This window comes from Canis lupus, chromosome 7 (assembly GCF_011100685.1).
Source record: "Canis lupus familiaris isolate Mischka breed German Shepherd chromosome 7, alternate assembly UU_Cfam_GSD_1.0, whole genome shotgun sequence".
Lineage (NCBI taxonomy): Eukaryota > Metazoa > Chordata > Mammalia > Carnivora > Canidae > Canis > Canis lupus.
Window position 1 is genome coordinate 30,387,422 of NC_049228.1, and position 13,977 is coordinate 30,401,398.

The 13,977-nt window shown below is 33.9% G+C and overlaps 1 protein-coding gene across 10 annotated transcripts in view; it reads right to left on the reverse strand.

Annotated features, from left to right (window-relative positions):
• Positions 1-13,977, reverse strand: part of DCAF6 (DDB1 and CUL4 associated factor 6) — a 131,330-nt gene that overhangs the window by 46,836 nt on the left and 70,517 nt on the right. For 3 of the 10 annotated variants that reach the window (XM_038542619.1, XM_038542618.1, XM_038542621.1), the window contains exons 11-13: positions 11,754-11,879; positions 7,688-7,768; positions 5,275-5,334 (exon numbers count right to left, since the gene is read on the reverse strand). The exons of 2 other annotated variants lie outside the window; for them this stretch is intronic. In XM_038542619.1, the coding sequence (XP_038398547.1) occupies positions 5,275-5,334; positions 7,688-7,768; positions 11,754-11,879 (267 nt within the window). Of the gene's footprint in view, positions 1-5,274; positions 5,335-7,687; positions 7,769-11,708; positions 11,880-13,977 lie in introns of all 10 variants that reach the window. 5 more of the 10 variants (XM_038542620.1, XM_038542622.1, XM_038542625.1 and 2 more) reach the window with 3 other exon arrangements.

Consider the following 13,977-nt stretch of genomic DNA (forward strand, 5'->3'; position numbering starts at 1 on the left):
CCTACTTTCTTAAACTAAAATCTATAACCTTAAACTCTCCCAAAGGTCCTTCTCAATCTGGGCTCCACCCATCTCTTGAACCTACACACACACTCCAGCCACACTGAGATTCTTGCGACCACGCTAATGTGATTATCTCAGAGCCTTTCCACATGCTATTCATGCTTCCCTGTACTCGCTCCTTCATCTAATTTACTCATACTCCTCTTTTGGACCTCAGCTTAAATGCCTCATCCTCATGAATTCCTCACTTGGCCCTCAACCAGAAGAGATGAAGACTTACTTACATGTTCCCCCAATGAACCTTGTTACTTCCTCTTTTATAACACTCATCACACTTTTACATTTTTTCACCACCTATCTTTACTGTTAGATAAGGCAAAACATAGCAGTTATGATCACAGATGGCAGACCCAGTTTGGGTTTGAACCACATGTATAATGCTTAATACACTTACAGTATGTGACCTCAGGAAAGTTTCTTAACCTCTCTTTGCCTTGGTTTCCTCATCTGGAAAAGGAGAATAACAGTACCTCCTGTATAAGGTTGTGGCGTGGATTAAGTAAACGTACATATAAAAATATTTCAAAGTAATGATGGGCACAAAGACTGCAATATAAGGGTCTCTGCATAATATTATTATGGTTAATCAAGTCTGTTACTATTAACACTGCTGATATTAATAAACACTATGTTCCAAGCACAGGGAGCATTAGCTTTATTCATTTATGCGTCCTAAAACTGAGCCCAGTACTTGCCACAGGTAAAAACAGATAATTAAATAAGAATTGAACTAATGACAACTAATGACAGAACTAATGACAGAACTTATTTGCCTTGTCCTTATTATTTCTTAGAGTCTTATTTTCTTCATCAGTAAAATAAGGCTATTACTACTCATTATATTAGAACAAATGAGATAATGCATGTCAAATTCTTAATACAATGCCAGCCACACACTAAAAACTCAATAAATTTGTTATTTTTTTACCATACACAATTCTGAGTTAGAAAACAATTTAACTGGATATTTATACAGATACCGATTTGGTTATTAGCATGAAAGTAGGACAAGTGAGCATATGCAATAAAAATGAAATAGGATTTAACTTCCAAATGATCAAATATATCACTAATGAGAAGAATCTAGATTTGGTAGTTGGGGAAGGAGTCTAGTTGCTCCATCTTAAGCAACAAAGTAATATAAAAAAATCAACTTTCCCATTTTCCATCTACCCTAGTGCAGTTAGTCGAAGAGCTGTAACCCACAAGTCTCACTCTCTAACATTTTATCAACATCAAAAGAAGCCTGCTTTTGTATAATACTCACAACGGAGAGTTAACATTTATATTTCTAAAGCTACTAATTAGTGTGTCTAACATATACACAATTGCCTAAGTTTCAAATGTAAAAACATTATTAGCTTCCACTTAATGATTATCACTGTAATGAATATAAAGCAACTCACTTTAGTTATGGCCAAAATTTAAATAAAATTCAGGTAAAATTATTTTCTTATACCCTGTCAAAAATTAAAAGCTAAGATCACAGGTCTCTTTTGTTGTTTTAACAGGGGAATATCGCTGACCCAAGTATTTTTAACAGGAAAAAAAAAAGTGCTTGTTTTCATAATATAAATAGGCACAATAAATAAGTAAAATAATAAATAGGCATAAAATAAATCAGCACGAGGCCAGAAGATTATTTCCCTTATAATACAGTAAGTGTAACATAATTAGAGATCTAAATAAAAAGAAACACCAGAACTACTCATTAAAACACTGCTTAGATTAAACAAAATGCATGACAGATATCATTGTGCTTACTCAATTAGCACAAAAAGGCTGTCAATGTGCGCAAAGTCTGTATTTGCATAATATAAGAAAGTATTTTACAACAGGATAAAAACAATATGCATGTTGTATACTTATTTCCTTGACACTGTTTCTTTAAAAAGTACTTTGATAAAAAGAAATTAACTACTGAGGCAAGTAGGCAATTTGCATTTATGAGTCTGAAGGCTTAGACTAAATATATTTTTATTTATCAAATGTGCTTTTGTCAAAAATGCAAGATAAACAAAACACTCTTTTCCCACTCTTATCCACTCCCCTGGTTTCAACTACTATCTATAAACTGATGATTCCTAATTTTTATCTCCACCTCAGGCCTCTCCAGTGACCCCCAGAAACATATACCCATCCAACTGTCTATAACATTTTTCCATTTGAATATCTCAAGGTACTTCAAGTTCAACATATTAAAAAAATCTGATGGATCCCTTCTCCCCTATAACCAGCTTGTTTCTCCTGAAATCCCAATCTTGGCTGATGGCATCAATATTACCAACAAGATATCTGCATATGGTTCCCTCATTCATTTTTAACTACTCAGTTCCAATGTGCCATCAATTCTGTCTCTTAAATATTTAACAAAATCTGTCCACTCTTCTCATTTCCCACCACTAACTACCTTAGGTTGGACCCCTAGCATCTCTCACCTGGACTACTGCAACAGCCCCTCACATGGTCTCACAGTTTTCAATTTTACTCCCTTCCAATCAAACCATCTATAATCCTGCCAAAAAAATCTTTCCAATACATAAATATGGTTCTGCTTCTCCCACACTGAAATAATGCCTATGGCATCCCACTGCTTAAATTCATTTACTCTCTCATTTAACAGATACTTATTAATGCATAACAGATATGGTATTAGGTACTAAGTGTAATAGTGAATGAAAGCAATATTTAGAGAATATAGGAATCAAACAAACCCCTAAATCTATGATCACAAATTCTGACAAATGCAATGAAGGAAAATACTAGGTCACAAAGAGAAAAAGAGGGCAGAATTCCTTCAAATTAAAATGTCTTATTATTTTTGAGAAAGAAATTTCTAACAGATTTGATGAATAAAAGCTGCAGCCGGCAAAAGGACTTTGGTAGAGGGACCAGCATAAATAAGGGTTTTGAGAGGCAAAGAAGAATGGAGTCTCAGAAGGACAAGAGCAGGTTGTTTATTAAGAGCTGAGTGAGGGAGGGGTAGCCTGAGATAAGGCTGGAGAGACAGAGGTCCAGGCTATATAGAGCTCTGTAAACCAAGGCATGGATTTAGGTTGTTTTGAAGGGCAAAGGGACACAATTTAAAAAGTTTTAGGTAGATGAAGGACATGATTAGATTTATGTTTTTAAAAGTTCACTCTGGTTATTGCTGGAGGTGGGGGAACAACACCTATCGCCTGAGTGGGTACAAGGATTCCAGGTAAGAGGTGATTCCATTAGTCCAGGTGAGAAAGACAGTGGTGGGCAGTTTCTCTTAATTTTTATAGAAGTTATATTTAGGTAATACAAGCCCAGGATGCAGAAGTCCCTAGTACTTCATAAGATGTAATCCTGTTGAACAAAAAGGCATGTAAAAAAAAAAAAAAAAAAAAACCAACAACCTCAGGATTTAATTCATTTGGATATACTATTCACCTTTAGTAGAAAAACCTGCTCAGAGGACTTATTACACAGTTCATTGATGATGGTCTATTCTGATACAGCTTCTGCCAAGCCTACTCAATATTTGCCCTTTTATATAACACTTCTATGACTAAAAGACAAAGAACCTCGTGATTTTTGCCTCCAAACTAGTCTACCCTAGTTAAGCGACATCATCATTCACCCAGGCCTTGATGCCAAAAATCTGACAGTTATCCTTTATTTGTCTTTTTCTCCATACCCCATATCTTAAGTTAATTAGGTACCAACTTAAACTGAATAAAATATTCAATGTAATCTATGGAAATTACTATGGAATTATGTCATGAATAGAATATGAATCTGGCTACAAACTCTCTGGTAGTGATATACTACTTACATTCATATATCCTTACAAAAAAAGATTATTTGATTAGAGGGCAGTTTTAAACAATAGTACATTATAATATGATGATATAATTATACTTTACCATAAGGGAATTATTCTTCACTGTTAATATCGCTACAATAAATGTATATATATAAAAAACATGCTTTATTTCTTAGTTCTCAAATCCATTTACCAACTCATTCATCATTCATTCATTCATCCTCAAGAACAGAAAAACCTGTAGCGACACTTGTCAATTCAGGTCTAAAGGGAATAATTTAAGATCAGAAGTAATTTATTTTAAAATTAGTTTCTGAATATGTCTCCATGAAGATAGCTAAAATTAGATCTATTTCACACTACTTCAGCAATATTTAATTTCCCAAATACTATTGGCAAATGAGTAATACTACATGTGTAAACTTTCAGCCAACTAAAACTTATGGCCTTAGGGCTAAGTTATTTTTCTACAATTTTTAAAAAAATATTTATAAAGTCTATTAAATGATCACCTGTCTTTAAATAGAGAAAAGTGAATATTATTTAGTTATTCTTAATAACATCAACCTTTTTATTTTAAACCTCTGCATCACAATACACTTATAAATGGCCAAGGAATTCTGAGGGGCAATAGTAAAGCTGTTTGCCCTAATTCTAAAAGCTGATTAGTTTTTTACAGTCTTCCTCTTTCGATCCTTCTTTTAGTTTCCCCTTCTTACTGTCAGAATGTCTTCTTCTACCGATCCGTCTCTGTGCTGTATTTGCTCTACTAGTAATAAAGTGTGATAAATAAGTAGCCTGTCTACCTCATAAGGCTATGCTCACAGCTTTCAGGTTGATTTCATTCCTCTCCTACTACAAAAAAGTACAAGTGGTAATGGAAGCTATTTTCCCTTCTGATTGATGGCTCCTAAGCTTAATCTTGGAGTTCATAATTGTATTCCTTCTAGTTAAAGCTACCAGGAGTTTGACTACTAGGTAAGTGAGACATAAAATCAAATACCATTAGTACAGCCATTTGGTAATAGAGAATATTACTGTGTTCAAATAACCATTTCTAAATCAGCCACTAGGTAATATGGTAACCTCACATTCACAGTTCTACATAATTTTATCATACCTAGAATTTTAAAAATGCATATAGCTTATACCTATTAAAATACTGTTATAAAAAGAGAATTTAGAGTTGACATAAGGGGCCAAAGGTAGAAATTAACTTAGTTTATATAGAAAGTAATTTGTTCAGGCCAAGGAGGACCTTTTTACACACCACCACTTAGGGTAATTTACCCCATAAAATACTGATTATTAGACCATAATCAAAATGAAATGCTATGAAAAAGTGAGAGAGAGCTTGGTTTATGCAATGCAATAAAACTATGGATGGATGGGCATAGCGCATCTCCTGTTGCACGCACCCTGTTGCTCGTCAAGTGACATGGATCCGAGCTGTTTGTTAACCACAGAAGAAGGAGAATCTGAAACAAAAATGAGATTTCAACTTAAAAGTAAGCAGCAGAAAACTGCACAGCAATGTCATGATCAACTCTAAGCTTAAGAGACAAATGTATAAGGGTAGGGAATAGAAGTAAGTACTGTGGTATATTTCCCAAGCAGTGAGTAAGCGGGGCCATGTGCTTCAGATCAGTTATTCCACGCAAGCATTTAGCAACGTTGAGAATGAGTTAAGAAAATATTCTTCTACTTCCATGCATATACTTTTTATCAAATTCAAATTTAGCACAGTCACAAGGTACATGGTAGATAAAACAGAACTGGAGTATCTCCTTCACTAAACAGAAGACTCCTTCCCCTTCTCAAACCCCTTGCCAGCTCCTTAAAGATGGCTTTCCTTCTGGACTGGAGGATTCAAAGCATGAAATGGAGATGCTTGCTACACTTTGTTAGATGTTGGTTGATGTACCTTGGGCTGAAAATAGGAGCTCAAGTGAAGATGTCAGACAAAGAAAATGGTTTATAAGAGAAAAATTCAATGAAGTAATTGCCATTACAGAAATATAGGTAATTTTTTAAACTCTCAGATATGTTCTACATATTAAAACTGTACTCGGTTGAAGGCTTAGGCTTCTTTAGGGGCTTGATGGGAAAAGAAGAACAGAGGAAAGGAGTATGCTTAATGGTCTGGGCTTCATGCTTTCCACCCTGGCTTCAAATAGAACATTTAATTTTGTATCCTTTTGATGCATTGAGCTTCTGTGTAAGAATCTGTTCTATAAATGGGTTCCATTGTTTGGAAAACACTGATATAAAGAAAGGCAGGATGATAAAAATGGAAAGAGCACTAGTCTAGAGTCCGTGAATTTTGATTCTAAATCTGGTTCTGACAACAAATAGTCTGTGATATTTTGAGATCTAATCATCTCCTTTCTTCCTGGACATCCTAGGAACCTAGTAACCTAAGCAAGACACTGGAGAATAGGAGGAGGTGGCTACCAAGTCCTGGCTTGAGTTCCAGTGTCCCAGTAGAGCTATATGTGGATAATAAACACAGCTCTCTCCTAAACATCAGAATAATTCCTAGTTTCTAGTGTCCTGTGCTCCAGTTCTTAACAAATGTTAATAAAACAAAAACTTTATACTTTTGGATAATCACCAGTTCTACTGATCAAGGCTTTATTGTCCCAAAAGTAGTTAAAATATTTTGCATTGATAATATCCTCAACTTAATAGCTAAGAAAAAAAAATAATAGCTAAGAAAAGTTTTCCGATATATCCTGCATTCTCAGCAATTTTATATCACTTGATTGCTTCAATTTCTACATTTAAAAGTCTGAATCCTGTTCCTGGGACCAACTTCTATCAACTTAAAATCATCTACCTTCTGATACAACCTGTTTGCTCAGAGACTTTTGTATGACTAGATTTTGATAAAGCATGATTATCTGAATAATAGCTTTGACTTATCCTTAGTTATCACCTCTTCATTAAACATTCAGTTCAACAAATCTGTACAATACAAAAAAGAAAGAATGAATGCTAGTATTTCAATACAAAAAAGAAAGAATGAATGCTAGTATTTCAATAAGGAAATAAAGTATTTCCTTTCCTTTCTAAGACTTCTCATTTATCCATTTTAGAGTTAGATACAACATTCCTGTATTGTTTTTCAAGAACCGGTAAGTTGGTTTTTAGAGAAAACAAAAATTACATTCCCTAAAGTCTAGAAATACATAACAAAAATTTGAGTCCTAGTGAAATATTGGAAAATCCTCCTAAAAAGTATCTTATGAAATTTTTTTGTCTCTTTGTATCTGTTATACATTTCATTGTGTTCTCATTTATAATTAAGAAATCAATTAAAAAAAACTATCAACTCTCCAGATAATCTTTTTCCAATATTTAATTTTTCCATAAGTACTATGTAATGTACAAATCTTATGAAATAAAATGCATCTTATTTAATTTTTTAGGTGAAGTTTAGGAAAGAATATGTCTCTAAAAAACACATTAATGAAGGATCAAGAATGCTGTCACTGCCTCAAAATTATGTATTTTCAATCTCTTTAATGATTTAAAATATTAACAAAGTTTATGTTAAAATAGTATTAAACAAAAAGGGTTTCCTTACTGTTTTACAGTCTGTCACATTATTGTATGTATCTGGGGAATTATTTGTTGTTCCTTCCATCTTGAAAAACCAATCTTTAAGAAAAAAATCCTTCTTGGTTATTGCTTCTGTCCTATTTTTAATCTTGGGTACCATGCAACTGTTTTTGAAAGGATTATTTTCCTGTCTCATAAACATCTGAAATAACACATTTTTATACCACAAGTTATTCGTAAACACAATACCCATAACTTCTAACTTACAGAAATATTTCCAAATATTAACACAATAGAAGTAGTTCAATGCTGATTGCTTTAGGTATCTGCATGCTCTCCTCCATTTCCCTGTGAAATATATTCCAGAAAGCACCATTACAAATAAAAATCAGACCATACAGTCTAATGATAATTTATTACAAAATGCATTATGATTGGTCTGCTTATTGGAAGTGTTTAAAATTATTAATATTATTTTTAAGGTAGAGATAAACTTTAGGCAAAAATTCATGCAGTGCTGAGCTCAAGGTGTCTCATGGCCAATTTCTGTATATTTAAAAAAAAGAGTTTTGGTCTTGAAAAAATTCTTTAGAATTTTTAAAATTTTCTCATCAGAATTTTTTCAATTGTAGACAAAATAAGGAATTATAGTTTTAAAGGCAAATAACAAGTACTTGTCAGCCAAACTTCTGGGTTCAATTCTGACCTTTCCACTCAGTAATACTGTAACCTGGACAAGCCATTTAACATCTCTATGTCTCAGTTTCTCCATCTGTAAAATATGGATAATCACAGTATCTACCACATTCTGTTCTTGTGAAGATTTAATGAGATGATCCGCATAAACTACTTAGATAGCACATAGGAAAGGGTCAATTAATGTTATTATTACTTGCCTGTTTTTCAGAAACATGATATTGAATGATAAATAATGACAGGAAGCTGTTCTGAAAAATATAGAGCAATTCTCATGTCTGAAGCACTGAGGAGTTGGTCATTCAAGGTAGCTAAAGACTAAAGAACTAGATCAACATTGTATCTTATTTACTAACTACTTATGCTATAAGCACTAAAAACAGGATCAAATGCATCCATTTGAGAAGTGCTACATGTGCCTATTGTCACAGACAGTGGGGAATTGGATGTTGTATAGAGCCTGCTTGCACAGGATCGGGTAAGTGCTGATTTTTTCCAATATGGCTCAGTTTTGAAAAGCCCTTTTTCAAAAATAATCACCAATGTTTTATACCCTTTTTGGGTATAAAAAAATTTTTTTTTCCAATCAGCAAAACCGTGCCATAAAGTGAAAAAACAGTTCCTACCTGACCCTCTCTAGGCTGGCTCCATGCTCCAGTGGGGCTCTGTGGTGGTCGAGCCAGTAGAGCAGACTCCACAGGGTGTTGTCACTCTGAGCAGGAGCCAGCAACCCATGACTTCAGGGGACCTGAAATGGAAAAAAAGAGTTGGGTTTAAAATCAGCAATATGCTGACTGCCTCTGTCATAGCTGTTTATGGCACTCATCTTCATGCTCATTCAAAACCCTGAATGCCATCAACTGTATACGGCTGTGATATGAGGTAATTTTGAGGTACTAAGTGAAAGATATTATAATTAAGATAGTACATTATTATGTGTATTTCTCTACTTAGGAGCATAAAAATTTTATCCAGTATTTTCTACCCCATCCTTATGCTATCTCTATAAATTATGGTAGGCTAATACTATCTAAATCAATCAATAATTGGGAAACTGAGACATAAAGCAGCCAACTGACCTGTTCAAGCTCATCTAGTCATAGGAACAGGACAAGAACTCAACCAATCTAGTACCTAAGCAATAATATGATGAAGGCAAATTCATCCCTTTATAATTAAAAAAAAAATCACTGAAAGCCTAGAAGTTATGATGTACTTCCTAAAAGCCTAGGGGAAAAATGCACTTTTGTTTTTAGCTAAAAAAAAAAAAAAAAAAAAGTAAAAATATTTTAAAATAATATATTCTGACTTTGAGAAATGAAATTTTTAAAAGTTAGCTATGGTGGATCAATTAATGTCCATAATACACAGACAATATTATACTTAATCATTAAGAACATGTTTTGTTATTCAAATAAAACCTATCTCCCTGCTAAATTTCATAAATTTAATTCCTATTCTGTATTTTTATAATTTGTGTGTCCTTGAAGATATAAATTTTGCATTAAGCCTATTCATTTTTCCTCTTATCCCACATTTACTAAATGAATAAAATAAATAGATTTTATTGATGGTCTTTTGTAACAAACTATGCGTTATTTAACTTTTTCTTATTTAATTACTGAATAGCGTTCCTGTCACATGTGTGGACAGAATAAAAGTAGCATGATCAAATGAACCCAGGGTATGTCACAGATTAAACTTATTAGGGTCTTATATGAATGCTATGCTAAAAGCATATGACAGAGAGGAAGTACTTCATCTTGTAGGTGAAGGGAGCAGCATACATGGATGGTTAGCACTAAAGGTCTCTAATATTGGCCATGTAGATAGCCTCAGGGGCCCAATGTATTGTTCAAAACCAAAGTACAGGTAACACGTTTCTCAACCTCAAAACCGGGCAAGGTATCTACTGAACTTTAGCTTTTTAAAGATTACCACAAATACACTGATTATCAAACTAGAGACTTTTTTAATGGGGAAGGATACTCAGAGTTGGTACAATAGCATTTTATTTTACAGAGACCACATAACCACTCTGAAGTTTTCTGTAAAAAAAAGAACTTGCTTCAATTCAAATTGGTAGACTGGATGTGAAAGGCTAAGTCTCAAAATATTCTTCTAATGTCTACAATGTATATTTCATTTCTTTCTGGCTAATGTAGACAGTATTATATTTTATACTCAAACTCACTTTAATATTTAGTTTCTTACCTGCTGAATTTCAGTATTATAAAAATATGTGTATATATAGGAGCATTTTAACTTCCTTCTTATTGGTTTTTATGTTGCATATTTTTTACTTTTGAAACACATAAGCTAGAGGTTTATAAATAGCACAAAATCATAACAAAATGTCTTACTTTTAAATGTCATGACTGCAATTTAATCAAACTCTCCAGGTAGTTTTAAGTATAGGAAAATAAAAATAAATGGTCAGAGACATCTCTGCTTGGCCAATATTCCCTCTACTAATATTACATTGAATTAAAAATCGTCCAGAATTTATTCCAAACCTCACACCTATATTACAGTTATTTAAATCTATTTTATTTCACCATGATATTATATAATGTGCTTTTGTTACCAGTACATAGTTGAACAAATATTTATAAAGTGGAGGTTGTTCAGTTCTACCAATATACAAACAAATTAAATCAGAGTTCTCAAAGTAACTGACAAATACCCCAACTTATCATTCCTAAGGGTGGAAAAACAAAGTAGTACATCAAAGTATCATAATCTTATTACTATCAAAACCCAGACACACTCTAGTTCCTAAAGATTTGTAGCATTTACCATGTAGTACCTATAGAATAGAATATATAGAACCTATTACTCATCTTGAAAGAATTAAATTGACAAATTATTTTATGCTAAATCTTTCATTAATTCTGTCAACAAATGTTGAGCATCATGAGCTTGCTGGCCATAAAAATAACCAGGCCATTAAAATACTCAAAGAAAAAGAGTGGCACAGATTATCACTGTCTTATCAGAGTTTAAAAGCATAAGAACAGCAACATGAGACTGTGGGTTATTTCTGCTGCCGTATATATCAGATATGTATACAAGGAACAAGCAAGCAAATATTGAAAATTTTCAAATAATTACAGAAGAGGATAATTGAGTCAGCATGCTGGTATGGCCAAACAACACTATAATTCTAAAATCTAGTATTACTACTTCATAGGAATCCTGGTTAACTTTCAAAAGAAGAGGAGGAAGAACTAGGGGCCATGAGCATAGATATCATTTTGGCATATAAGAAATTTCAGTAAAAATATCAAAACAGGCTCTGAATTCACTAGATTATTAGAAAGTAGTTCATTAGCCATAGAAGTAATAAACATCTTCCCCCTCCCAGAAATATTACAAATAAAATAATGGGTTATTTTATATTCATCTCTCTGGCAAATACTGCTGCCTCTAGCCATGGAATGATGAACACCACCATATGCAAGAAAGGGAGGGAGAAGCTGCAAGCACCATCAGCTCTTTGTCAAGGGGAAAAGGGAAGCATCTTGTTACACAGTAGCAGTGTTAAAACACCAACTCTACCAGCTGCTTGAGGACACTGGACAGTAATAACCTGAAGCCCGAGGGTCCTGGGAAGAGCCCTCATGAGAAGACTGACCAGAAGTGGAAGGCTGTTGCTGGGTGCACGCAGCTAGCTCTTGCTGCCTCTGCTGTTCAGCCCTCTTAAGCCTCAGTTGTTGTAGGCGCTTGCGGAGCAAAGCTATCTCAGGCCCCCTTAAAAATTCTGACACAGATGGAAAAAGAAAGGTGAAGAGATAGTAACAAAATAGAAATAGTAAGAATCTGATTATATATTAAAGAAAGAAAGATAGGTAAAATACATGTCTCATGGAAGAATACTAAACAAAGTACTTATTAAAAAAATGATCATTAAGTTAGGAGATAACACACACTGACATATTCAAATGCTTCTTCTATTTAACTAGAAATGAATTACACACATATAGTTCTCTAAGAATTTTTAAGTAACTAAATAGGTTGAAAATAAAGTCTTCCATAAGCAAAGTCTTTAAAATGAATATTCCTTTCTTCACTAATTTCATCTTTTTAAACAAAGTGATACTAAAGAAAATTGAAAAATATCAGTTATCTAATCTATACACAAAATTACTAGCTTCAATCAAATAATAATTAAAATTCAATTAAAATTATGAAAAAGTTATGCATTTGTAAACAATTCTTGGAATTTATTAGTGAAGAGCTCTTTAAAAAGTCAGTTACATATTTTTCAGCTAAAATATTTCTTTTTATGTTGGAATTATCATTTACTCATTTTTAAACTAAAAATATTTACATAATCCTTAATATTTTCTTAAAGCAATAGTCCTAGATAAAAGTAGAAATATAACATAAAATTCTGCCTACTATTTACAAGGCACTGTTTTAGGCTCTGGAGAATAAATAAAACACTAAACAAAATAGTCCCTACTCAAGTGGATTTATGTTCTGAAAGGAAAAAAAAAATCAGTGAAAAAAAAAAATCAGTGAACTCACACCCACACATATATGTAATATACATGTATGTGTTTGTGTCAAGCAAGGACAACTACTGTGAAGGAAGTTGGGCAGGTTAAGGTAAGGGGGACAGAGGTAGTGGAGGAGGGGTTGCTGTCTTCTGTATGGTCATTAAGGGAGGCTTCTCTCCTAAGATGATTTTTGAACAAAGACCTCAAGGACTGAGGTTGTAAACCACCTGGGTATCTGGAGGAAGCGTTCCAGGTGGAGAGAAAAGCAAGTGAAAATCCTCAGAGGAGGAAGTGTGTCTGGGTGTGAGTTACATATTATATGTAATGGCAGAAGAATTTGCTGGTAGTTTAGATACAGAATGGTCCCAAAGTTTTTGGCCTACATCCTAAGAAAAATAAGAGCTGTCATTTACTGTAATAGGAAAAAGGGAGGAGCAAGTGGTAGCAGAAGGAAGAGAACTAACAGGTATCCCAGTAGAGACGCTGAGTAGGGACTGAATAAAACAGTATAGAATTCACATCCCACTACATGGGATGTCATCGGTGATGTTACTGGAAGTTATCTAGAGTGTAAGTGATAATAAAGAAGTCTAAGAACTGAACTTTGGGATACTCCAATGTTGAACAGGAAGGAAGAATCTCCGAGTACAATAAGAAGGAGAAGCCAATGAGGAGGTCAGAGGACTGAGTGAGCAGAACCTGTGGGCTGGGATGAAAGTATGTCAGGAAGGATGGAGGAGCAGCTGTGTTGAATGCCGCTGATACAATGAAAAAGATACTGAGAACTTATCACTGGCTTCTGCACCTTGGAAGTCACTGACAACCTTGACAAGAGCTGCTTCAGCAAAAATCACAGGGCCAAAACCCGATTGGAACAGGTTCAAGAGAAAGACGACATAATGAAGTAGAGACACAAAGTATATATATGTATATATACTCTTTCCAGAAGTCTTGCTGCTAAAAGGGAACAGAGAAATTGGATGATTGTTGGTGGAAAAGTAAAGAGTTAAAAGGGAGGTTTGTTTTAGTTGATGTTTTAGTTGATATGATGATTGTATGCTAACGGAGAACATTTCATTAAGGGAAGGAAAAAACGTGATACATGAAAAGAAGTGGGCAAAGGCAGGAATGATGTCCTTGAGTAGACCAAAAGAGATGAGCTGCAGTGAGTAAGAGGAAGAACTGGTTTTAAATAAAAACTTCATCCATTATAAGCAAAGGCAATGCAGAGATTCAAGAGCTGCTTGTTTGATGGTGGAGGGGAAAGAATTTTATGTCTCTCAGTGACACTGGCAGCAAATTACACAAACTACCAAACAACTTTCAGTCTCATTTACATAGATCATAAGGGTGTAC